This window comes from Phyllobates terribilis, unplaced genomic scaffold (genome assembly GCF_046119375.1).
Source record: "Phyllobates terribilis strain yellow unplaced genomic scaffold, ASM4611937v1 Scaffold_65__1_contigs__length_7625178, whole genome shotgun sequence".
Taxonomy (NCBI): domain Eukaryota; kingdom Metazoa; phylum Chordata; class Amphibia; order Anura; family Dendrobatidae; genus Phyllobates; species Phyllobates terribilis.
This window is the reverse complement of record NW_027362825.1, coordinates 3,647,065-3,674,475: the sequence shown is the minus strand read 5'-3', so window position 1 is coordinate 3,674,475 and position 27,411 is coordinate 3,647,065. Positions and strand designations below refer to the sequence as shown.

The window sequence follows — 27,411 nt, the reverse complement described above, 5'->3', positions numbered from 1 at the left end:
ATACCGCTGCAGGACCAGTAGTAATACTACCAGGAAGCAACTCTCCAAAACACCGTACGATATGGGCGATGTGGACCTGGTGAAGCTGGGAGCTCTCCCAGTGAAGAATGCTCTGACCGGGGAGGTGAGCTGGGGTCTGGTCATAGTGTTCTGGGGTCTTAATACCATTGTTTCCTTATCCTCGCTGTCTAGATCACACCCAGATCCGCAGTCTCAGCTGTGGTAATGAATTAGGGGATTTCATCACTCTCTGCAGTGCCTGGTTATATAGCAATGCTGGTGAGTGATCATTATACATGCTCTGCAGTCATTATGCACATGTCTGCACATTATATACCCTATAGACTAACTATGGGGCTCACTTGATCACCCACATACCAGAAAGTGGGTACAGTCACCCAGAAGTGAGGTACAACTGTGGGGCTGCTTTCAGATTGCTGTGGTCTCCACAATGAGGTGATGGGGCTCCATGCAGCAGTCTCCGGGGGAGTCTATTCTTACCCACCTTCAACTAAGGCCTCATTCAGACCTCCGCTTTTCACATACCTGTTCAATCCGTATTTCACGTTAACCCATTATAGTCTATGGGGCTATTCACACATCTGTAGTTTTTTTTTTCTTTTTGTGGACGGAGTGTCCATGATGAAAAGAATAAGGGACATGTTTGTTTTGGATTCAAATCAATAAATCTGTGAACATAAGGCTACGTTCCCACAATGGGTTTTTGGTGAGTTTTTTTTTTTTTACGCTGTGTATTTTAACCCCTTTACAGCCTGTGGCGTAATAGTACGCACCACGCTATCACCTCCTGTTCAGCGCTGGCTCCGGCGCTGAGCCCACACTGAACCGGGCACATGTCAGCTGATTTATACAGCTAACATGTGCCCGCAACAGCCGCGGGTGGAATCCCGATCCACTCGCGGCTGTCAACATGTTAAATGCCGCTGTCAATCTCTGACAGCGGCATTTAAGGCTGCGTGCCCACTTTGCGTTTTTCAAGCATTTTTGCCGCTGAATTTCCACAGCGAAAACGCTTAAACGCTTGGTAATACGTGCCCAATGGTCCCCAGTGATGATCCACATGTGCTGTGCACATGCTGCAGAAATTTCCGCTGCTGATTATTATTGCGGAAAAAATACGCAGCATGTCCATTAATTTTGTGGACACGCAGCGTAATTGCCGCCATTGACTTGCATTGAATCGCTTAATATCCGCATGACTACATATGCACATGCGGATATTAAGCTATTCAATGTGCGGATGGTACCCGGGTCTGGAGAAGAGGAGACTCCCCTTCAGACCCGGGTACCATAGTACCTGTTAAAAAAAGAATTTAAAATAAAAAATAAACATACTTACCTTATGATGGCTCCTGGTCTTTTCTCCGCTGCGTCCAGTCTCTTGTACGGCTCTCGGTGGTGGGAAAGGACCCTCCATGACTTCATTTAGTCATGTGACAGGTCACGCGACCGCTGACATAGGCGGTCACGTGACCTGTCACATGACTAAATTACACCATGAAATGTCCTTTCACACCACTTCCAGACGTACAAGAGATTGGACGCAGCGGAGAAAAGACCGAGGGCCATCAGAAGGTAAGTATAATGTTTTTTCTTTTAATCTTTTTTTAACTATTTTTTAACTATTACTTGGTCACACTATATAAATCCATGCCGGTTCCATGGATTTATATAGTGTGAACAAGTTGTCAAGCACTTTCCAAGTGATGCTAAAATCGCTTGGAAAAGCGCTTGATAACCCGCATGAAGAAATGCATGCAAAAACGCTTGACAAACGCTTCTACCTGGCGTGAAAAACGCATGTAAAATCCGCATGCATTTTTCCTGCCAGGTAGATGCGGAAAAAATCTGCAGCATTTCTGCATCATGGGCACTTAGCCTAAGGCTATGTGCCCACGATGCAGAAATGAAGCAGAAAATTTCTGCAGCATTTCTGCATCTCCCTGGCAGAAAAAAACGCATGCAGATTGTGCAAACGGCATGGATTTATATAGTGTGACCGTAAAAATAAAAAAATAAAAGCTATACTTACCTCCGATGCCGCCGCGTGTGCTGTCGCGCTCCTTCCTGGTTCCTTCCTGGCTTGCCGGCATCTCGGGAGACAACCTGCGGTCACATGACCGCGACGTCATCTCAGGTCCTGGAAGGAGAAGCGCTGCAGGGGCCGCCGGACAGGTGAATATAAACATTATTTATTATTTTATTCTTTTTTCACAGGTACAATGGTACCCAGGTCTGGATGAGAGTCTCCTCTCCTCCAGAACTGGGTACCATCCGCACATTGAACCGCATATAATCCGCTTGTACAAATGTACAGACACGGATTCTATGCGTCTCAATGCAAGTCAATGGCGGCGCTTCCGCTGCGCTTCCGCAAAATTAATGAACATGCTGCGGATTTATTTGCGCTGCAGAAACGCTGCGGAAAAATCCGCAGCATTTGCATTGACATTGCGGAATGCCATTGGGAACCATGGGGTGCGGATTACCATGCGTTTTTGATGCGTTTCCGCTGCGGAAATTCCGCAGCGTAAACGCATGAAAAACACATCGTGTGCACGCAGCCTAACAGCGCCGCCCCGGAACTGCGTCACTTACCCCACCCATCGGTGACCCCGTCACGTGATCGCGGCTCACTGATGGGTGGGCATGACAACCCTGGGTCTGCAGCAGACCCCAGTGGTTGTCATGTACTGATCGCTATGAGCGCCATCTGGTGGTTGGCGCTCATAGCACAGGAGCATTTCTGCTACATAGAGGTGATCTGCTCATCACCTCTATGTAGCAGAGGCGTACGGACAATTGCTGCTTCTAGTCTCCTATGGAGACTATAGAAGCAAGCAAAAAGTGTAAAAATGTTTTTAGAAATATTAAAACAATATAAAAGTTTAAATCACCCCCCTTTTGCCCCATTCAAAATAAAATACTTAAAAAAAAACCACATACACATATTTGGTATCGCAGAGTTCAGAATCGCCCGATCTATCAATATAAAAAAAAGAATTAATCCGATCTGTAAACAGTGTAACGAGAAAAAAATTCCAAACGCCAGAAATACGTTTTTTTTAAAACATCGGATCTACCCCAAAATGTCAATAAAGCGAACTCTATAGCGAAATCTCGATCTGCGCATGTGCCGCCTCGGCGCCATTTTATTGAAGTCCTGCACATAAGACACCAGCTCTCACTGTGCACGTGTCGCCCACACAATGATGGCGGCGCAGAATTTCAAAACTGAGTCAGGTCACTGAATAATCAGTGACCTGTACAAGAAGCAGAGGAGGCTTGGGGTGTCGGGGGAGAAGATCCTGCCCCCACGTTACGCCCTGAAGCACACAAGACGTCATTTTCTGAAAAGGTGAGTATTCAGCAGCCACTGAGTGGATCCCTTCATATCAGGTATCAGATTAATCAGCTTCGCTGTGCCATTATAGCCCTGCCTTAATTTAAAGGGCTAAATACTGCTGACAGGTTCTCTTTAACGAGTAGGAGCAGTTTGAATTTTTTTTTGTTTTTTTTAGAATTAAACAGGATTACCACACTGATGGTAAAGATGGTCACTTGGATCAAAAATGTATGAAAATGTAATTCTGCACATTGAAGAGAATCTTATTTTTCCTCTTATTTAAAGGAGTACTCAGAATTTTTTAATTTCTTCCATTGGTAGCTGTTAGGTGTGTATGTCCAATGAGCGCAGTAATATATTCTCAGGTTACCGTTTTCAGCAGTGCACTGATATGACCACATTTGCGTCCTTCTGAACCTCACTTTCTGCTGTATGGAATGGAGGTCACTTTTTGAATTTTCTCAATGTGTAAGGGCTAATGCAGACAACCGTATGATCTGTCCATATAAAATCCAACAAAACATTGGATTACACCCAGACCAATGTTAGTCTATCGAGCTGTTCAATAATTATTTATGCATGCTCTAGTTTGATCTGATATTCACATCGCACTCAGCCATGCAATTCAGTGAGTGCGTGGGAAACATTGGACTGCACTCGGATGACATCTGAGTGCAGTCTGATTTCCGATCACTGACCGAATGGAGAACATTCAGACATTTTTTTTTTTCTTCATCTTCTCCACTTGTGCTCCGATTCTCTCATCTGAGAGAATCTGAGCACACTGATCGGAGTGTGATTTGCATAATCGGCCCGATGAGAGAATCTACGGCAGTCTGCACCTGCTCTTAGCCTATGAGACACTTAACGAGACCTCATACTGAGTCTCATAGACGTAAATAGAGAAAGCATCCACCGCTCCACACAGAAGATGCAGCATGATCTGATGATTTACAGATGCGGTCACGTGGTATCGGCATGGACCAGAGTGCTGCTGAAAACAGCCAAAGATGGCGACCAGTGAGAATTATTTAAAAAAAAAAAAAGCCTTACTTCTAGATTTTTAATTTTATATTTTTGAGCATGATATGCTGCTCGGTGGAGAATTATTGACTGACAGGTACTAGAACATAAATAGAATAGGGCATCACCAAGTGCAAGCGTAGGGAGCTCCACGGTGCATTGCACTGATAGTGGCCCACATTCAGAGCAACGCCAAATTTAAAGGGTGGTCCTAGAAGACCTTGGTTTGTGCGGTATTTATCTGCCTTAGCCACCCTATACAGCAGGAGGCTTACAGGTTTCCCTCCGCTTTTTGCTTTCATGTCTTGGAAGATTTTAATGACTGAAGAAGAGACTGGCTTAGAGTTTATGTAACTGGTAATGTGTCCTGGCACCAAAGTCAGACTGGATGGCATAACAGATACGTAGAAGGGCCAACTGCCCCTAGGGATTTGTGTAACAGCTTTATTTTTAATAGGAACTCGTGTACTAACAGGTCTCCCTAAGGATAGGTTTATGCGATAGTATAAAAAATAGGTCCAAACTTTCATCCAGAAAAGTATGGTGAATTTTTTTTTTCTCTCACTTGTCAGCCTTATACAATCCGATAGATTATATATATTTTTTTTTTTTTTGACTGATAACAGTTGTGTGTACGAGCCCTGAGTAGATCAAGACTGCTTGTCTAATACCCAAAGCCCTACCTTGCAGCTCGGGGGGCCTGTAGGGTAGCACTGCCCAGATATGTACCCTGCCTGAAGATTTCTGTGGAGTAGATCCCGTTCTGTGCTGCTTGTAAGTTCTGTGATCCGGAGCATGGACACCGTATCTGCCATTCGGAGGAAGAAAGGTGGTAATCCTAAAATTTTCTTTTATTAGCTATGCATACAAACTGGTGACAGGTCACCATGCGGACATCTACCCGTTTTGTGTGCTGAGACAGTCCTTGGTCATGATGGGAGGTCATGTATGTCCAGTGTATATGTTACATGTGTATCTCAGATGCAGTGGACATAGGGGAGTCTAACCATGATGAATATACAGATGTCTGGACGCTGCTGATAGTCAGCTGTGGGGATTACATTTGGCATTTTGCACCTTCAGACAGTTGAGTTGCAGTCGCTGTGGAGAGACCACACCAGCGTCCTGTTCTTCCTGAGAAGATTCGGCTGCCAGGTTTGCCGCTGGATGGCAAAAGAAGTTTCCAAGCTGCAAGATTCGTTCGGTGCCAACCAAATCCGTCTGATCGGGATTGGACCGGAGAGTTTGGGGCTGGAAGAATTTGTAGATGGTAAATTTTTCACAGGGGGTAAGTGTACATATAGGCAAGTTTGGCTTTTTACAGGCAACATGTTGGTCAAAGACCCCAAGACATGGCAAGGAAGCTGATGTACTGATTTGCATTCACTGACATGGAAAATTATTGGCTGCCTGGTGATAAAGTAAGACTCCTGTAAAAATGAATACACCGTGTTGTGTCTGTCTGGCCTGACTGAACAGAGCATGATATGAAATAACCAATTGTGACTGACACCCTCCCTGTGCCATATTTCGCCCCTCAAGGTATATATTATATATTGGCTGGAGTTTTCCTTTACATTCTTCTACTATTAGTATCAATGGCATCAATCAAGCTTCTGTAATGTCAAAAAACATCTCTATGATCTTGTCTTATTAAGCTTTACATTTTACATACAGTTATATGAAAATGTTTGGGCACCCCTATTAATCTTAAGCTTAATGTTTTATAAAAATTGGTGTTTTTGCACCAGCTATTTCAGTTTGATATATGTAATAACTGTTGGACACAGTAATGTTTCTGCCTTGAAATGAGGTTTATTGTACTAACAGAAAATGTGCAATCTGCATTCAAACAAAATTTGACAGGTGCATAAGTATGGGCACCCTTATCATTTTCTTGTTTTAAATACTCCTACCTACTTTTTACTGACGTACTAAAGCACTTTTTTTGGTTTTGTAACCTCATTGAGATTTGAACTTTATAGCCAGATGTATGCAATCATGAGAAAAGCTACTTAAAGTGACCACTTGCAAGTTGTTCTCCTGTCTCAGAGATTTAACCTGTCAGTTTCCACTGTGAGGAACATAGTAAGGAAATGGAAGAACACAGGGACAGTTCTTGTTAAGGCCAGAAGTGGCAGGCCAAGAAAAACATCAGCAAAGCAGAGAAGAAGAATGGTGAGATCAGTCAAGGACAATCCTCAGACCACCTCCAGAGAGCTGCAGCATCAACTTGCTGCAGATGGTGTCACTGTGCATCGGTCAACTATACAATGCACTTTGCACAAGGAGAAGCTGTATGGGAGAGTGATGCGAAAGAAGCCGTTTCTGCAAGCACGCCACAAACAGAGTCGGCTGAGGTATGCAAAAGCACATTTGGAGAAGCCAATTTCTTTTTGGAAGAAGGTCCTGTGCACTCATGAAACCAAGATTGAGTTGTTTGGTCATACAAAAAGGCGTTATGCATGGCGGCAAAAAAACACAGCATTCCAAGAAAAACACTTGCTACCCACAGTAAAATTTGGTGGAGGTTCCATCATGCTTTGGGGCTGTGTGGCCAATGCCGGCAACGGGAATCTTGTTAAAGTTGAGGGACGCATGGATTCCATTCAGTATCAGCAGATTCTTAACAATAATGTTCAAAACCAGTGATAAAGTTGAAGTTACTTAGGGGATGGATCTTTCAGCAAGACAATGATCCAAAACACCGCTCCAAATCTACTCAGGCATTCATGCAGAGGAACAATTACAATGTTCTCGAGTGGCCATCCCAGTCCCCAGACCTGAATATCATTGAACATCTGTGGGATCATTTGAAGAGGGCTGTCCATGCTCGGTGACCATCAAACTTAACTGAACTGGAATTGTTTTGTAAAGAGGAATGGTCAAAAATACCTTCATCCAGGATCCAGGAACTTATAAAAAGCTACAGGAAGCGATTAGAGGCTGTTATTTTTGCAAAAGGAGGATCTACTAAATATTAATGTCACTTTTCTGGTGAGGTGCCCATACTTATGCACCTGTCAAATTTTGTTTAAATGCAGATTGCACATTTTCTGTTAGTACAATAAACCTCATTTCAAGGCAGAAACATTACTGTGTCCAACAGTTATTACATAGTTCAAACTGAAATAGCTGTTGCAAAAACACCACTTTTTATAAAACATTAAGCTTAAGACTGATAGGGGTGCCCAACCTTTTTCATATAACTGTAGCTGCTCTTGTCTAAGAATAGGTGCTGGATTATCAGATGTTGGAGCAAAGATCTGGTTAGGAGTCACTACTGCAGATCATTTTCACAATCTTCTCATTTACAAGCCCATAACAACTTGTTTGGCAGTTAATAAAATATGTTTTTCCCCTTCTCCCATGACAGCACCACCTGAGAGAGGGTATCCGCCCACCAAGGACAGGAACCTACTGAATAAAAAGGCGGTACCTCTCCTCCGCATCAGTTTTGGTTCCTGTCCCTTATGGGAGCCTCACCAGGTGGTACCTCACGCACCTGGATTATGGACGGTGCGGCCTGGAGGCCGTTCCCAGCCCATCTGGCTGCTGCCCGGGTCTGCATGTGGGGAGGAGGTGCTGCTTTTTGGATTCCTCCCCGCGTGCGCCGGTGACTGCGGCCGGGTCTGCGCCTCGCAAAGCGAGCTGAGCGCGCCGGCCGGCAGGTCTTCCAGATCTGCGCACGTGGGGGTCGCGTCGCATCCTGTGACGGAGCGCGTCGGAAGTCCAAGCTGCGCATGTGCGGGTGGGAAGCTGTCATCCCGCTGCAAGCGCGCTGGGTGCCGCTGGGCTGCGCACGCGCAGAAAGGAGCGGATCTGCGGTGTAGCGCGCCAGCTGGCTAAATTTAAAAAAAAAAAGGGAAATTGAATTGAGCACGCTGCCGGAAGGGGAGGAGCCTAAAGGAGGTGGAGCCCTACTGCTTTTAAGGATGGGGAGCAATCAGAGATGGCGGTGTCTGCATCCCCGCCATGATGAATGAGGAGCCGCAGTCACCTGGGCAGCAGCTGTCACCGCCACAGGAGGTACAGCAGCAGCCACATCCATCAAAGCAGCGCAAGCAGCTTAAGCAAGTGGACTGGTGGACATGTCCGGTCAACCTATCTTTGGGGGTTCCTTGGACCTTCCAGGTGTCGGATACAATTACAACAGACACAAGTGCAGAAGGTTGGGGAGCTCACCTAAGGGATCGTTCTGTACAAGGCCTCTGGTCGGACAGCGAGACAAGTCTCTCTTCCAACATGAAAGAGCTGTTGGCAGCCAGAAACGCTCTAAAAGAATTCAGTTCTGTTCTTTATGGTCCTCACATCAGGATAATGTCAGACAACAAATCAACAGTCGCCTACATCAATCATCAGGGGGGTACCAGGTCTCTCCCTCTGATGTTAGTAGCAGATCAGATCTTCAGGTTTGCCGAGAGTCGGCTGGTTACGCTCTCGGCACTGCATATAAAAGGGGAAGAGAACATAAAGGCCGATTTCTTGAGTCGTCACATCTTGAAACAAGGACAGTGGGAGTTGAATCCAGCCGTTTTTCAGCAGATTGTGGGTTGGTGGGGACAGCCCCAGATAGATCTATTTGCAAACAGACACAATCGGAAGACCGAAACCTTTTGCTCCCTGAATCCAAAAGAGGGGGCGTTTGCGGTGGACGCGCTGCAGATTCCGTGGGATTTTACTCTAGCTTATGCCTTTCCCCCTTTAGTACTGATCCCTACTATCCTGAGGAAGATCCGAGAGGAACGGGCGAGTGTTATATTGATCGCCCCGTTCTGGCCCAAGAGACCATGGTTCACTTGGATGAAGAGAATGTCCCAAGCAGATCCATGGGTTCTTCCGGACATCCCGGATCTCCTCAGGCTGGGCCCAGTCTGTCATCCCCAAAGAGCGGGCCTGCATTTGACGACCTGGATTTTGAGAGGTCGCTATTGACGCAAAGGGGGTTTTCTCCGGATCTTGTTACTACCCTTCTGGCAAGTAGAAAGCCGATAACAACTAGAATCTATGGTAGAACCTGGGCTAAGTTCTTGTCTACCTCAGGTCAGTCCGCCAAAGGGAGGATTCCTATTGAGGCCATACTAGAATTCCTCCAGAAGGGGTTAAACATGGGACTAGCCACCAGTACTCTTAAGGTACAGGTATCAGCTCTGGGGGCACTGTATAATTATGACTTGGCAGCAAATAGATGGATCATTAGATTTATTAAAGCTTGTCATAGATCCAGACCTATTCCTATTCCAAGAATGCCTCCTTGAGACCTTAATTTAGTTCTGGAAGCATTAACCAAACCTCCCTTCGAGCCCTTAGAGAAGGTTTCAGAAAAAATCTTAACTTTAAAGACTGCTCTACTGGTAGCCCTGACATCAGCTCGTAGAGTGAGTGACTTACACGCACTATCCGTTAACTATCCATTCACTCAAGTATGTACGGATAGAGTAATCTTAAAACCAGACCCGGCCTATCTTCCAAAGGTAGCCTCCAAGTTCCATAGGGCACAGGTAATCACTCTCCCTTCCTTTTATCCTAATCCTAGGGATTCTGAGGAACATAAGCTTCACACCTTAGATGTTAGGAGGGTGTTAGTCCAGTATTTGGAAGTGACAAAAGCCTGGAGAAATAGTGACGCCTTATTTATATCCTTTCAGGGGGCTAGGAAAGGACTTAAGGTTACAAGAGGGACCATAGCTAGATGGGTCAGGGATACTATTACCTTAGCCTACTATTGTAGCAATCTGTCGGTTCCAGAGAACCTGAAGGCCCATTCCACCAGAGCGGTAGCTGCTTCCTGGGCTGAGAAGGCGGATGTGCCCATCGACATCATATGTAAGGCGGCAACTTGGTCATCCCCCGCTACATTTTACAGACATTACCGTCTTGACCTTTCCTCTTCTACTGATCTGTCCTTTGGTAGAAGGGTGTTGCAAGCGGTGATCCCTCCCTCTGGTATTTGATCTCTATAAATCTCTCAGGTGGTGCTGTCATCGGAGAAGGGGAAAAGATCCTAGTTACTTACCGGTAACGGGATTTTACAGAGCCCATGACAGCACCCTATTAATTCCCTCCCCTTTATCACTATGGTGTGCACTTTTTAAGGTGTTTAGTACAAATATTGAGGTGGTGGTTATGTATTAACCTGTCTTCGGAGGCCCTCTCATGCTCTGAAACAAAACTGATGCGGAGGAGAGGTACCGCTTTTTTATTCAGTAGGTTCCTGTCCTTGGTGGGCGGATACCCTCTCTCAGGTGGTGCTGTCATGGGCTCTGTAAAATCCCGTTACCGGTAAGTAACTAGGATCTTTACTGTTTACGCTGGTCTGTATCCCCCTTACTTAAAGGGGTTGTCCAGGACTAAGTTTTTAGGCTCACAGTAAAAAAAAAACAGTGACCACTACAGTGGCATATAAAAGTTTGGGCTCCCCTGGTCAAAATTACTGTTATTGTGAACAGTTAACAGTTGAGCAAGTTGAAGATGAAATTATTTATAAAAGGCCTAAAGTTCTTTCAATAAGGTTAACGCCCCCTGGAAGAAGCGTGACGAAACGGCGCCGTCGGGGTGCAGCACCGCTTAGCGTGGGACACTGGTTTCGTTTACTTCGGCTGTAAGTAGTTCCATCTAATGGCTTATCCTTATTTATATTTGTCTCGGTGGTAATGGTCTGGTTTAACACTATCTATTATGCCCAATGGGGAATATCTGGGGACCTGGACTTACTAATGGGCACGGTCTGATAGGGATCTAGTCAAGACATGATTGCTGCGAGCATGGTCACTTTATGAGGTACCGCTCAGGCACCTATTCAAGGCTACTGACACAGTCACTTTACTGCATTGACACTTTATTGCATTGACACTTTGAGATAGCTTTGAATAACATATTGAATCTTTGATTGGAGGAAGCCTAGCCCTAGTATCACCTGTTCCATTTTGATACAATTGTATTGGATAATCTGTCATACAGCCCGTTGTGTTGTAACCCACTTGCATAAGCCCAGGTGCTGATTTATTAATCAATTTTCCTGTTTAATTTTATTCATTTTGTGTACATTTTAATTATTATTGAATAAAAATGTAGATATTTTATCGCTTATCTTGTGTCTGGACTCCTATGTACTCCTTGGTATTGCCTCTAAGGAGATTTGTGTAGTATATAGATAATTTGGGAGTGACTATGCTAATACAGTGACTTATGATTGTGGTTCTAAAGTTAAGAAGACAGATTTCCTTTCTATTTTAGGCAAAAAAAATAAAAGTTAAAAAAATATATTATATGTGTGTGTGTGTGTATATACATACATACAGAGGATACGGAAAGTATTCAGACCCCTTTAAATTTTTCACTCTTTGTTTCATTGCAGCCATTTGGTAAATCTAAAAAGTTCATTTTTTTCTCATTAAAGTACACTCTGCACCCCATCTTGACTGAAAAAAAAGCAGAAATGCAGAAATTTTTGCAAATTTACTAAAAAAGAAAAACTGAAATATCACATGGTCATAAGTATTCAGACCCTTTGCTCAGACACTCATATTTAAGTCACATGCTGTCTATTTCCTTGTAATCCTCCTTGAGATGGTTCTACTCCTTCATTGGAGTCCAGATGTGTTTAATTAAACTGATAGGACTTGATTTGGAAAGGCACACACCTGTCTATATAAGACCTCACAGCTCACAGTGCATGTCAGACCAAATGAGAATCATAAGCTCAAAGGAACCGCCCAAGGAGCTCAGAGACAGAATTGTGGCAAGGCACAGATCTGGCCAAGGTTACAAAAGAATTACTGCATTACTCAAGGTTCCTAAGAGCACAGTGGCCTCCATAATCCTTAAATGGAAGAAGTTTGGGACTACAGAAGTCTTCCTAGACCCGGCTGTCCAGCCAAACTGAGCAATCGTGGGAGAAGAGCTATGGTGAGAGAGGTAAAGAAGAACCCCCAATATCACTGTGGCTGAGCTCCGAAGATGCAGAAGGGAGATGGGAGAAATTTCCACATAGTCAACTATTACTGCAGCCCTCCACCAGTCGGGCCTTTATGGCAGAGTGGACCGACGGAAGCCTCTCCTCAGAGAAAGACATATGAAAGCCTGCATAGTTTGCTCAAAAACACACGAAGGACTCCCAGACTATGAGAAATAAGATTCTCTGGTCTTATGAGACGAAGATAGAACTTTTAGTGATAATTTTAAGCGGTATGTGTGGAGAAAACCAGGCACTGCTCATCACCTGCCCAATACAATCCCAACAGTGAAACATGGTGGTGGCAGCATCATGCTATGAGGGTGTTTTTCAGCTGCAGGGACAGGATGACTGGTTGCAATTGAAGGAAACATGAATGCGGCCAAGTATAGAGATATCCTGGATTCAAACCTTTTCCAGAGTGCTCTGGACCTCAGACTTGGCCGAAGGTTCACCTTCCAACAAGACAATGATCCTAAGCACACAGCTAAATAACAAAGGAGTGGCTTCAGAACAACTCTGTGACCATTCTTGACTAGCCCAGCCAGAACTCTGACCTAAACCCAATTGAGCATCTCTGGAGAGACCTGAAAATGGCTGTCCACCAACGTTCATCATCCAACCTGACAGAACTGGAGAGGATCTTCAAGGAAGAATGGCAGAGGATCCCCAAATCCAGGTGTGAAAAACTTGTTGCATCATTCCCAAGAAGACTCATGGCTGTACTAGCTCAAAAGGGTGCTTCTACTCAATACTGAGCAAAGGGTCTGAATACTTATGACCATGTGATATTTCAGTTTTTCTTTTTCAATAAATTTGCAAAAATTTCTACATTTCTGTTTTTTTCAGTCAAGATGGGGTGCAGAGGGTACTTTAATGAGAAAAAAATGAACTTTTTAGAATTTACCAAATGGCTGCAATGAAACAAAGAGTGAAAAATGTAAAGGGGTTTGAATGCTTTCCGTACCCAGTGTGTGTGTGTGTGTGTGTGTGTGTGTGTGTGTGTGTGTGTGTATATATATGTACTAGATGGTGGCCCGATTCGAACACATCGGGTATTCTAGAATATGTATGCGGCCGACCGGGCGCAATCAGCAGAGCGTTGTTTAAATTTGGCACCAAAATCGCTGATTGGTCGCAATCAGCGAGATTGGTGCCAAATTTAAACAACGCTCTGCTGATTGGCCGCGGCCGCACGCGACCAATCAGCAGAGCGTTGTTTAAATTTGGTGCCAATCAGCGAACCGTATTACTGAGGACTGGGCAGTGGAGCCGTCCCTCCCTTCACACATGCCGTCGGGAGATCAGCGGCCCAAGCCGCTGATCTCCCGACGGTAGCCGCATGGAGGTTAGCGGCGCCGCCCGTCGGGGTACTTGTGCTGCCAGCAGCGGGGAGATGAGCGGCTAACGGCCGCCATCTTTTTCTGAAATCCTGCATCGCTGATTGGCCGCGGCCGGACCAATCAGCTACGCGGGATTTCCTGGACAGACAGACAGAGACAGACTGGATAAGACGATTATATTTATTAGATATCTCTTGCTTAACTGTACACAATAACAGTAATTTTGACCAGGGGTGCCCAAACTTTTACACGCCACTGTGCCTGCCGGCGAATCAGCTGCTCCACATCAACAGAGCAGCTTTTCTTCCAGGCTACTTTTTCGAAGGGGTGTGATTGCTGAAAAAAAAAAATAGTCCTAGATAACCCCTTAAGTGCTGTAAGAATGCACACAGTAGTTTTGCCCACAGAACATAAGATACTGCATTGTTTTAAGGGGAATCTGCATAAACAGCACCTATGTCTTGCAGACTGTACGTGAAATAAAATGATCAGAAAATAAGATTTCCCACAATCCTGTGATGTTATTGTTATCCCCCTTAATAAAGGAAGGAATGGTTAATAACATATTTTATTGAGAAGTAGCTAATTATGCAATGTCATGACATGATGCATCCAAGGAGGAGCTTCAGCCTGTGGTGGGCATATGATATAAGTCGTCCTTGAATTACTCCAGGTTTTGCGCAATAGGTTTATGGCTTTTTGCACAACCCTGATTGCCATTCCCTTATCTTGTTAATGAACATCACGCCTTGATGTTGTGTAACTACAAATCTCTGCTTTATTTCAGAATTAAATCTGGATGAATCCAAGCAGAGCTACAAGGAGCTGGGATTCAAGAGGTCGGTGTCTGAAAAGTCCATAAAGTTGGGCTACGACCGATGGTTATATTAGACAACCTTGTGTCCTAGCCTAAGCAGAGGTGGGCTAATTCGTAGTTTTCGTTTAAAGGAAACTTGTCCCCAAGTTTTCCAAATTGTTATGCACACGCCCAGGCTAAGCGGCGTGTGCGTGTGATTGGTAGTGATTCCACTGGACCGTGCCGGAGAGTGAATGCCTGGAGGGGCGTAACTAGGTATTCACCCGATCCGACCAGGGTCGCACGACGGCATACGACGCCAGTGCACCAAGGAGGAACCGAGCAGAGGGACCAGGTGCTACTCCAGGACAGACCCCGGACACGGCTGTTGACCCACACAGGGGAATACAGGAACAGACTGGTAGGCTGGCACACAGACTGGTGGGTATAGGCAGGCACGACTGGTATGCAGGCAGGCGGGTAAGCAGGCAGGGGGGTACAGGTAAGCACAGCTAGAGTGCAGACAGGGAGGCACTAGCAGGTAGGAACACAGGCGGGATAGGACCCAGTACACACCGGGACTCAGGAACAATACAGGCAGAGGGTTACAGGCAAGCACAGCTAGAGTGCAGACAAGGCTGAGCAGGGAGGACAGGGCTCTGTTCACACGGAACAGACAGGAAGGGAAAGACAGAGCCAGATACTCACACAGTACTTGCAGAGACAACAAGCAGGAGTTAGGTACGAGTTCAGACTCTGCAGAAAAAGGAAGGGAACGGACATAGAGGCAAAACAGGTAAAGGACAGGAGAGAGTTCAGACTGGAACTGAGTGTACGGAGGAGACCGACACTGCAGCGGGATACAGGAGCGGGTCTGGGAATACTGCCCCCAGAGAGGCGGGACGAACAGGCAAGGAGCGTGTTCAGACAGGACAGACAAGATACAGGAGCGGGTCTAGGTAATCGGCCCCTAGAAGGCGGGAGGAACAGGCTAGGAGCGAGTTCAGACAGGACAGACAAGATACAGGAGCGGGTCTAGGAAATCGGCCCCTAGAAGGCGGGAGGAACAGGCTAGGAGCGTGTTCAGACAGGACAGACAAGAGAACACAGAAAGGACTCAGTTCAGACACGGGAACTAATACCGCAAAGCAGGAGACATACAGGACTCAGTTCACACACGGGAACTGATACCGAAAAGCAGGAGACATACAGGACTCAGTTCAGACACGGGAACTGATACAAAAAGCAGGAGACAAGAGACGGGACCTGGCACCTTCAGAGTGCAAGCACACACTGAAGGAAACACTATGCTCAGGCAGGGATAGAAGGGAGCTGCTGAGCTATATACCAAGTGACAGACAGCAATAGGCTGAGGACGCACAAGGGGTGTGACCCACAGCAGGTACAAAAGGCAGGAAGTGATCGGGCGCCGCCCTTAAGCAGCAGAAACAGACACAAACAGACAGCATGGAGGGAAGCCAGAGAGACATTCTGGACAGGAGATCAAGTGCGCCCTCTTGCACAGTGGGAGATGGACCACCATGCAAGGACGCCGCCAGGTATGTTACAGTACCTCCCCCCTTACGCCCCCTCTTCTTCAGGCCTGCCAGAATCTTCCGCAGGGAATTCGAGGACCAGTCGTTCACTGGGTTGGAGGGGGACAGAGACTTAAGGGTAATCTCTGCTTTGAGGTACATCTTGTCAAGCTCACAGGAAGAAATAGACGGGTTATCAGGTACATAATGAGGAAAAGTCACTGTCTCTTTGTTATCTGGTGGTATCCCGGAGGATTCAGGAAACAACTGGAGGTCCTCCGCCGGGTCAGAAGAGTGCAGAGGCTCAGAGAAAACAACTGCTTCAGAGTACACTAGGTCGGACTCACTGGAGGAAGCAGGCGAGGTATCGGGTACCGAGTATAGGAAAGTCTCTGTCCATTCACCACCAGGTGGCACCCCGAAGGGTTCTGGAGACAGCTGGCGGTCCTCCGCCTGGTCAGAGGGGTGTAGAGACTCACGGGTAACCTCTGCTTCAGAGTACACTAGGTCGGACTCACTGGACGAAGCAAGCGAGGTATCAGATCCAGGATATAGGAAAGTCTCTGTCCATTCACCACCAGGTGGCACCCCGAAGGATTCTGAACACAACTGGAGGTCCTCCGCCTGGTCGGAGGGGTGTAGAGACTCAGGAGTAACCTCTGCTTCGGAGTACACTAGGTTGGACTCACTGGACGAAGCGAGCGAGGTATCAGGTACAGAGTATAGGAAAGTCTCTGTCCATTCACCACCAGGTGGCACCCCGAAGGATTCTGAACACAACTGGAGGTCCTCCGCCTGGTCGGAGGGGTGTAGAGACTCAGGAGTAACCTCTGCTTCGGAGTACACTAGGTTGGACTCACTGGACGAAGCGAGCGAGGTATCAGGTACAGAGTATAGGAGAGTCTCTGTCCTTTCGCTACCAGGTAGCACCCCGAAGGGTTCAGGAGACAACTGGAGATCCTCCGCCTGGTCGGAGGGGTGTAGAGACTCGGAGGTAACTACCACTTTGGGGTACCCATTGTCAGGCTCACAGGACGAAGCGGACAAAGTATTGAGTACCGGGTGTAGAGAAGTCTCTCTCCATTTGTCATCGAGTGGTATCCCGGAGGGTTCAGGAGGCAACAGGGGATCCTCCGCCAGGTAGTAGAGGTGCACAGACTCTGAGGTAACCACAGCTTTGGAGCATCCTTGGACATGCACACCGGTTAAAGAGAAAGAAGCATCTGATGCCGGGTGCAGGAAGTTCTCCTGTGTGGAGTCTGGATGGGCAGAAGTCTCTTCGGCCAGGAGAACTGGTGCACTACCCACGCACATTACCCATTGGGGTTTCTCCGGGATACAGGGAGATGAAGCTTCAGTAGGGACTTCAAGGTTGGGGTCAGGAGGTCTCAGGGAGGACAGACCCTGGCGTGACGGCTTGCCTCTAAGTCTAGCACGTCTGGACTGCCTCTTGAGGTTGAGAGAAGTATTCCGGAAAGCGTAGTCACCCTGTGAGGATTCTGGGTGGGCAGTAGTCTCATTGGGCTGGAGGACTATTGCGCTACCCACACACATTACCCGTCGGGGCTGCTCCGGGATATTGGGAAGTGAAGCTTCAGCAGGGGCTTCAGAGTTAGGGTCCTCGAAGACCATACGAAAGGCCACCAGGAAGGCCTGCAGGTCAAGGATGACAGGATCCCATGCTTCCCATAGGGGGGTGACCCATTTCAAGGCATCACCCGCTAGGTAGTCAATCATAAAGGCCACTTTAGCCCAATCGGAAGGAAAATAGAGAGGGTAGGCCTTAAAGTGTAGCATGCATTGCTCCACAAATGCACGACACTGTCTTGGATCCCCATAGTAACGTGGCGGATCCGCAGGAACGAGAGCTGATAGATCCATCTGGACGGGTGCGTAATTCGCCTGGAACTCAGCTAAAGGGGGGAAAAAATTTATTTATTTATTTTAATGCATGTATTCGCTGGAAAAACTTCTCAAAGAGCGAAGGCCGTGGGGCTCAACGGGAACCATGGCCTGAGCATGCTGTTATGCACACGCCCGGGCTAAGCGGCGTGTGCGTGTGATTGGTAGTGATTCCACTGGACCGTGCCGGAGAGTGAACGCCTGGAGGGGCGTAACTAGGTATTCACCCGATCCGACCAGGGTCGCACGACGGCATACGACGCCAGTGCACCAAGGAGGAACCGAGCAGAGGGACCAGGTGCTACTCCAGGACAGACCCTTGACACGGCTGTTGACCCACACAGGGGAATACAGGAACAGACTGGTGGGTATAGGCAGGCACGACTGGTATGCAGGCAGGCGGGTAAGCAGGCAGGGGGGTACAGGTAAGCACAGCTAGAGTGCAGACAGGGAGGCACTAGCAGGTAGGAACACAGGCGGGATAGGACCCAGTACACACCGGGACTCAGGAACAATACAGGCAGAGGGTTACAGGCAAGCACAGCTAGAGTGCAGACAAGGCTGAGCAGGGAGGACAGGGCTCTGTTCACACGGAACAGACAGGAAGGGAAAGACAGAGCCAGATACTCACACAGTACTTGCAGAGACAACAAGCAGGAGTTAGGTACGAGTTCAGACTCTGCAGAAAAAGGAAGGGAACGGACATAGAGGCAAAACAGGTAAAGGACAGGAGAGAGTTCAGACTGGAACTGAGTGTACGGAGGAGACCGACACTGCAGCGGGATACAGGAGCGGGTCTGGGAATACTGCCCCCAGAGAGGCGGGACGAACAGGCAAGGAGCGTGTTCAGACAGGACAGACAAGATACAGGAGCGGGTCTAGGTAATCGGCCCCTAGAAGGCGGGAGGAACAGGCTAGGAGCGAGTTCAGACAGGACAGACAAGATACAGGAGCGGGTCTAGGAAATCGGCCCCTAGAAGGCGGGAGGAACAGGCTAGGAGCGTGTTCAGACAGGACAGACAAGAGAACACAGAAAGGACTCAGTTCAGACACGGGAACTAATACCGCAAAGCAGGAGACATACAGGACTCAGTTCAGACACGGGAACTGATACCGAAAAGCAGGAGACATACAGGACTCAGTTCAGACACGGGAACTGATACAAAAAGCAGGAGACAAGAGACGGGACCTGGCACCTTCAGAGTGCAAGCACACACTGAAGGAAACACTATGCTCAGGCAGGGATAGAAGGGAGCTGCTGAGCTATATACCAAGTGACAGACAGCAATAGGCTGAGGACGCACAAGGGGTGTGACCCACAGCAGGTACAAAAGGCAGGAAGTGATCGGGCGCCGCCCTTAAGCAGCAGAAACAGACACAAACAGACAGCATGGAGGGAAGCCAGAGAGACATTCTGGACAGGAGATCAAGTGCGCCCTCTTGCACAGTGGGAGATGGACCACCATGCAAGGACGCCGCCAGGTATGTTACACAAATATAAAGTACAGGAAAAGGGGAAATCCAGCATTCGAATCTTCGTATAAAAGTACTATTTTATTTAAAAGCACGCAGATGTGTATGGTCATATCCAATAAATTAGTCCCAAAAAAACATGAATAAGGGGGGAATTATTCACTGGCAAAAGCGATTCAAACTGAAGTTCCTAATCATTGCAGTGATGACAGCCCTTGTGACAGGTACCCTTTTAAAGCCATGTGTTTCTGTTTTATGCTATTAAAAAAAACAACAAAAAAAACATACATACATATAAATAAATCTTTTTTTAGGGTATGTGCACATGATGCAGAAATGCTCAGGATTTTTTCCTGAGCGTTTCTGCATCTCTCTGGCAGGAAAAAACGCATGCGGATTGTACATGCGGTTTCCTGCCAGGGACATGCGGAAATGAAGCGGTCTTCACTTTCATTTCCGCATGCGGGTTGACAAGCGCTTCCCAAGCGATTTTAGCATCACTTGGAAAGTGCTTGTCAACTTCACACTATATAAATCCATGCAACCGGCATGGATTTATATAGTGTGTGATGTCAAAAAATAAAAAATAAATCTATACGTTACCCTCTGATGGCCCCCGGTGTCCTGCTTCATCGGTCCCGGCTGCCGGCAGTGAAGACTGTAGGACCTTCCGACGTCAGCGTCACGTGACCCGTCACATGACTCTGACGTCAGCGAAGGTCCTTCTTCATTCAACCGCGAAGTGCCCGGGAAGCCGGCAGGACGCAGCGCGGGCCGTCAGAAGGTGAGAATATATATATTTTTTATTTTATTCTTTTTTTTTTAATGGTACCTGGGTCTGGATGAGAGTCCTCTCATCCACACCCGGGTACCATCCGCACATTAGACCGCATGAAAAGCGCATCAACATATACAGTGATGCGGATTCCATGCGGTCTAATGCAAGTCAATGGCGGCAAAAGAGCAGCGTTTCCGCAAAATTAATTGACATGCTGCGGATTTTTGACCGCAGCGTTTACGCTGCGGAAAAATCCGCATCATGGGCACAGCGCATGCGGATTTCCATTGGGGAACATTGCTGCCCTTCTACCATGCGTTTTTCATGCGTTTCCGCGGCGTTTACGCAACTGCAAAAACGCCGCAGAAACGCATGAAAAACGCATCGTGTGAACTCAGCCTTAAAATACCCGTGGCCACATAAACTTCTGCTAGGAGCACTATATTAGGGAATCTTTTTCTATGCAATATACTGAGGGTTCACTTATGTTTATTTCTCATTGTAGGTATAATGCTCTTTCTATAGTACCTGCAGCTCTTGGGAAAAAGGTTCGAGATATTGTCACCAAGGTGAGAATATACTTATGCAGAAAATATATACAGTATAGACCAAAAGTTTGGAAACACCTTCTCATTTAAAGATTTTTCTGTATTTTCTTGACTATGGAAATTGTACATTCACACTGAAGGCATCAAAACGATGAATTAACACATGTGGAATTATATACTTAACAAAAAAGTGTGAAGCAACTGAAAATATGTCTTATATTCTAGGTTCTTCAAAGTAGCCACCTTTTGCTTTGACTGCTTTGCACACTCTTGGCATTCTCTTGATGAGTTCAAGAGGTAGTCACCGGAAATGGTCTTCCAACAATCTTGAAGGAGTTCCCGGAGATGCTTAGCACTTGTTGGCCCTTTTGCCTTCACTCTGCGGTCCAGCTCACCCCAAACCATCTCGATTGGGTTCAGGTCTGGTGACTGTGGAGGCCAGGTCATCTGGTATAGCACCCCATCACTCTCCTTCTTGGACAAGTAGCCCTTACACAGCCTGGAGGTGTGTTTGGGGTCATTGTCCTGTTGAAAAATAAATGATGGTCCAACTAAACGCAAACCGGATGGAATAGCATGCCGCTGCAAGACGCTGTGGTAGCCATGCTGGTTCAGTATGCCTTCAATTTTGAATAAATTCCCAACAGTGTCACCAGCAAAGCACCCCCACACCATCACACCTCCTCCATGCTTCACGGTGGGAACCAGGCATGTAGTGTCTATCCATTCACCTTTTCTGCGTTGCACAAAGACACGGTGGTTTGAACCAAAGATCTCAAATTTGGAATCATCAGACCAAAGCACAGATTTCCACTGGTCTATTGTCCATTCCTTGTGTTCTTTATCCCAAACAAGTCTCTTCTGCTTGTTGCCTGTCCTTAGCAGTGGTTTCCTAGCAGCTATTTTACCATGAAGGCCTGCTGCACAAAGTCTCCTCTTAACAGTTGTTGAAGAGATGTGTCTGCTGCTAGAACTCTGTGGGCATTGACCTGGTCTCTAATCTGAGCTGCTGTTAACCTGAGATTTCTGATGCTGGTGACTCGGATAAACTTATCCTCAGAAGCAGAGGTGACTCTTGGTCTTCCTTTCCTGGGGCGGTCCTCGTGTGAGCCAGTTTCTTTGTAGCGCTTGATGGTTTTTGCAACTGCCCTTGGGGACACTTTCAAAGTTTTCCCAATTTTTCGCACTGACTGACCTTCATTTCTTAAAGTAATGATGGCTACTCGTTTTTCTTTACTTAGCTGCTTTTTTCTTGCCATAATACAAATTCTAACAGTCTATTCAGTAGGACTATCGGTTGTGTATCCACCTGACTTCTGCACAACACAACTGATGGTCCCAACCCCATTTATAAGGCAAGAAATCCCACTTATTAAACCTGACAGGGCACACCTGTGAAGTGAAAACCATTTCCGGTGACTACCTCTTGAAGCTCATCAAGAGAATGCCAAGAGTGTGCAAAGCAGTCATCAAAGCAAAAGGTGGCTACTTTGAAGAACCTAGAATATAAGACATATTTTCAGTTGTTTCACACTTTCTTGTTAAGTATATAATTCCTCATGTGTTAATTCATTGTATTGATGCCTTCAGTGTGAATGTACAATTTTCATAGTCATGAAAATACAGAAAAATCTTTAAATGAGAAGGTGTGTCCAAACTTTTGGTCTGTACTGTATTTGTCAAGCATTTTTGCATGCATTTCTGCATGCGGGTTATCAAGAGCTTTTCCAAGCGATTTTAGCATCACTTGGAAAGTGCTTGACAACTTGTTCACACTATATAAATCCATGCAACCGGCATGGATTTATAGTAGTGTGACCAAGTTAGTTAAAAAAAAAGAATAAAAATGGTAAAAAATTTTATACTTGCCTTTCGATGTCCTCCCAGTGTTTTCTCCCCTCTGTCCAGTGTCTTGGGCGGCTCGCGGTGTTGTGAAGGACCTGCGGTGGCGTCATTGAGTCATGTGTCAGGTCACATGACTCAATAGCATCATGGCAGGTCCTTCACAACACCACGACCCATACAGCAGACCAGACGGAGGGGAGAAAACACCGGGAGGACATCAGAAGGTAAGTATAATCTTTATTTTTTATTTTAAATTCTTTTTTTAACAGGTTCTATGGTACCTGGGTCTGGATGAGAGTCTCCTCTCCTCCAGACCTGGGTACCATCCGCACATTGAAACGCATAATATCCGTGTGTGCAAATGTACTAACACGGATATTATACGTTTCAATGCAAGTCAATGGCAGCAATTGCGCTGCTTGTCCGCAAAATTAATGGACATGCTGCGTATTTTTCCGCAATGATAATCCGCAGCGGAAATTTCCGCAGCATGTGCCCAGCACATGCGGATTATCATTGGGGACCATGGAGCACGTATTACCAAGTGTTTTTTAAGCGTTTTCACTGCGGAAATTCTGCAGCAAAAACACTTGAAAAACACATAGTGGGCACGCAGCCATAAGGTGTCCATATCCCCAAGCGCTCACATTATTAAATAGGATAAGCAATTCTGCACAAGAATTTGCTCAGGATACAGGGTGTTAGCAAAGGATTAGAAACACATTAGATGATGTGTACACAGCGCACACTTAACAAGTAAAGCTAAACATGATTAGAGTGCAAATAGTGTACCAAGGTAGAGTGGATAATGTAACAATAATACAGGCTAATTACCATATCATTACAGTCACAGGTCAAAATGAACAGCTTCACATCCTAGGCCAACCTTGATCTTTATTTAAAAAAAATAAAAAAAGGTCCAATTGAGGAAGTTTTTCCTTCTCAAATATAACCATGAACCTTGTCATATGGAAACTGACTTGGGGCTCTTTCACACATCAGTATTTCCGGTACGTGTGCTGAGTTTCCACACGTACCGGAGACACTGGCACATGTAGACCCATTCAAATCTGTGGGTCTGTGCACATGTCAGTGTGTTTCCACAAACCATGTGTCTGTGTGCTCCACAAGCTCACATGTCCGTTTTTTGAACGACAGCACGGATAACACGGATCCATTCAAGTCAATGGGTCCGTGTAAACACGTGCCTAACACGGATGCCATCATTGTGACACGTACCGGCGCTTGGGAATCAGTGTACAGTTAGCCCTGTTCCCAAGTGCCGGGTGCTGAATTCTGTACTCTTCATGGTTTCCTGCCGGCGCTGCGATCAGCACCAGCAGGGACAATGAGAGTAGTAGGGTCTGCTCCCGCAGTGTCCACCTGTAAAAATAAAATTAAAAATCCTTATACTCACCTGTCCTAAGTGTTCCCGTGTATGCTGTAATCCATGCAACTCATCAGTAGAGGAGACGGGCAGAATGTGCGGGTCCTGGAGCTGTGCTTAGTGAGAGACGGACATTGCTCCTGAGCTCAGCAGAGCTCTGGGGCCCGCTCACGACAGCGGCTCATTCTCCTCGGCCTCAGCGGTCGTATGGATTACAGCCAGGGACACTTAGGACAAGTGAGTATAAGGATTTTGTATTTTATTCTTATTTTTACAGGTGGACACTTCGGGAGCAGAATACTACTCTCCATTGTGTCCCTGCTGGTGCCGATCACAGTTCCTGCGGGGGACAATAATGAGGGCAGTGTTCAGCACCCTGCATTTGGGAATAGCACTAACTGTACACTGATTCCCAAGCGCCGGTACGTGTGCTCTTGATGCGGCACACGGTTGCCACACGTGTGACACACACGGACATGGATATCTCCACTACCGGAAATATACGGACAGACATGTGAAACTAGCCTTAAAGTATTTGTCCTACAAACAAAGTAAATTTTAAGTAATAGATCTTAGAATAAAATATTTGGAATATGTTATGTAAGAGCTGTAGAAAGCATATGGCCTAATTTAAACATGTAATAACAAAGGTTAAAAGCCTTGAATAATACAGATCATAAAGTCTAATGCAAACAAGTGCCCCCCCCACTCCCAAACACAGTAAGATACCTCCACAGTGAATTCCTCCATATTATGGTGACCCCATCACAGTATGATTGCTCACACAGAGTAATGGGCCCCGCATAGCGCTCTGTGTGGAGTAATGGGCCCTGCATAGCTGGTCCCACATGATCCTCTGTAGAGTATAATAGGCCCCACATTAAACAAAAAAAAATACTCCCTTCTCCTCATTCCACTTCCCCCTGCTCCAGTCTCTGCAGTGCATCTTCTGATCCTTTGCACTGCTTGGAACAGTGGGTGCGTTGTAATGACATCATCGCGCCCGCTGCGCTGAAACGTCAGATGTAGAGGGAGAATGATGGGAGAGGGAGCGTCAGCAGAAACTCCTTCCATCATTGCTTTCAATTTTGTCGGCATCTAGGATGCTGATACAGTTGAAAGTGCGATGCCGGGCGGGTGGCCTGCCTGGCGTTGTGGGCTAAATATAGTTGCCCTGCTGACCAGAGTTTGAGATATGTGCCATAGAGTATAAATCCCTGTACATTGTGAGCCCTGGTGGGCAGGGTCCTCGCTCCTCCTGTACCAGCCTCCGGCTTGTATTGTTCAAAATTTACTGTAATTGTTTGTGCTACTGTATGTATATCCCTTTCACATGTAAAGCTCCATGGAATGAATGGCGCTATAATAATAATGAGTTTTTCTTGACAGATGATAGTGTTTACCTAAGTTAGACTTTATTTCAATTACCTTACATTTTACAGGCAAATGCAGATGGGGTGCAAGGAAGCTTCAGTGGAGATCTCCTGCAGAGTGGGGGGATGTTGATTGTCACTAAAGGTAAAAGGATTTTATATGAATTGTTCACAAATTAGAATTGTAAGACTTTATCTAAAACAACCACAAGATGGCAGGATGGAGCTTATCAGGCGAAGATAGTGAGGAAGAAGGGTAAAACCTGTCATAAACCCATAGAGCTGGGGGTCCACAGCGTGTGGCTCCCCAACTCTTATGAAACTACAGCTCAGTATGTTTTAATAGGAGATATCCATCACTGCTATTTTTTTTATTATTTAGCTGAAATTAAACTGTTTAACTTGCTCTATCCCCCTTTTTTTTTTTTTTTTTACAAGGAGGAGAAAAAGTTTTGCTTCATTTTGTACAAGATTCCCCTGGTGAGCACATTTCTCTAGAAACCTTAGTGAAGACTCTGGGAATTTCTGCAAATGTGACTGAAGGACAGCGCCCTCAGGTAACTCATATGGAGCAGGACCTGTTAGTGGACTGCTCTATTCTACCTTTTTCTACTCCCCTTACTTTAAAGTGAATTTTCGCCTTTTACTTCCATATAATTTCTAGCTTCAAGATTAATTTAATCTACAAGACTATCCCTACAGCACGGGGTGCTCTGAAACAGAGCTCCAAATCTTCTACAATAGGTTGATTTGAAGTTGATGTATTAAGACTGACTTTGTGCATTAAAGTTTTTAATGAAGGGCTCGCTGGTGTACATTGTGCCAATTCATTAAAGGGGTTATCCAGGACTATTTTTAAAAATTTTTTTAGTACAGGCCTAAGAACTAACAGGTAAGTAGTTGCGCCGATCTCTGCCGACACAGACCGCTTCTGCAGGAAATTCTACTGCTTCCGCTCTGCTCTGTTGACAGGGCGTGACTGCCAATTTCATGCTGACTGACAGCCGGCTCCCCGCTGCCTAACTGCAGGGAGCTAGGTGTCAGTCATTATGACATTGGCAGTCACACTCCATCAACTCTTAAGTGGAGCAGCTGAATCACTGGCATGAGCGGTTAGTGGCCGCTCTGAGCCGGCGCCGTGTACGAGTAGAAGAGGCAGGTAGTTTCCTCTGGTAGTAATTACCTGCCTGTTAGTTTTGAAACTCATATTAAAAAATAAAATAGTCCTGTATAACCCCTTAAAAGGTGCACGCCACTTAATGAATTTGGAGCATCTCCTCTGTGGCCTGCACCTCGCCAGGAATCTTCATCCAGTCTCGGTCTGGATTGGCATTTCTGGCTTAAAAATGTCAGCACTTTTTGTGAATTTGATGGGTGGGCATAGCCATGCCCAGTGCCACACCAGCTGCGGCCATTTTGGCAGAGCTACTTTAATGTGACTTCTCCTGCGTGGACTTCAAGTCATTAATTCTGTCTTAGATTCTGTATAAAATATTCATTTTGATGCGGTCTCTAGAAGAAGTGAATTATAGTGCGTGTGTAGCCATTTTGACATCACCTTCTTGTTTCTCCCCACAGTGTAATGATGATGTGTGCACATACTGAATGAAGAATCCTTTCCCGTTTCTTATGGGAGTTGCATCGTGTCTCTACTTATCATATTTCTTGCACTGACTGGAATCTTCATTGCTTGAAATCCCACTTCTGACAAGAGGGGTCTCACACTATTCTAATGGGCCATAACATGAAGGGAGGGTCCCCTTTGTCACTAAAAAACGTTTTCATTGTAAACTCTAATGAAACAAACTGTAACTCCCTAATTGTATTTGTTTTTATTCATTGCTGTTTTACAAGATCTCTGCTTGCTGTTAGCAAATGGAAATCTTATTCCTTAAAGGGGAACTATCATGTTTTCTCCAGAGCAGCTCACAGCTCTGCAGTTTCTGTGCTTTCTTGTTGCTTGGGGGAGGGGTGGGTGCTCCATGTTGAGTGACAGTTCTAGCCAGGGTCTTCGTCCTGCTACAACACATTAATGCTCTGTCAGTGTTTGTTCTTCCTCTTTACTCTTATCACTATATTTGCACTTA

At 46.1% G+C, this 27,411-nt stretch overlaps 1 protein-coding gene across 1 annotated transcript; it reads left to right on the top strand.

The window, feature by feature from the left end:
* On the top strand, positions 1-27,411 carry LOC141193187 (prostamide/prostaglandin F synthase-like). Its single transcript, XM_073662113.1, has 7 exons — positions 1-124; positions 5,474-5,678; positions 14,475-14,526; positions 20,677-20,740; positions 25,394-25,469; positions 25,763-25,881; positions 26,903-27,411. The coding sequence occupies exons 1-7, from the start codon at positions 62-64 to the stop codon at positions 26,927-26,929; spliced, it is 606 nt and encodes a 201-aa protein (XP_073518214.1). The 5' UTR covers positions 1-61; the 3' UTR covers positions 26,930-27,411.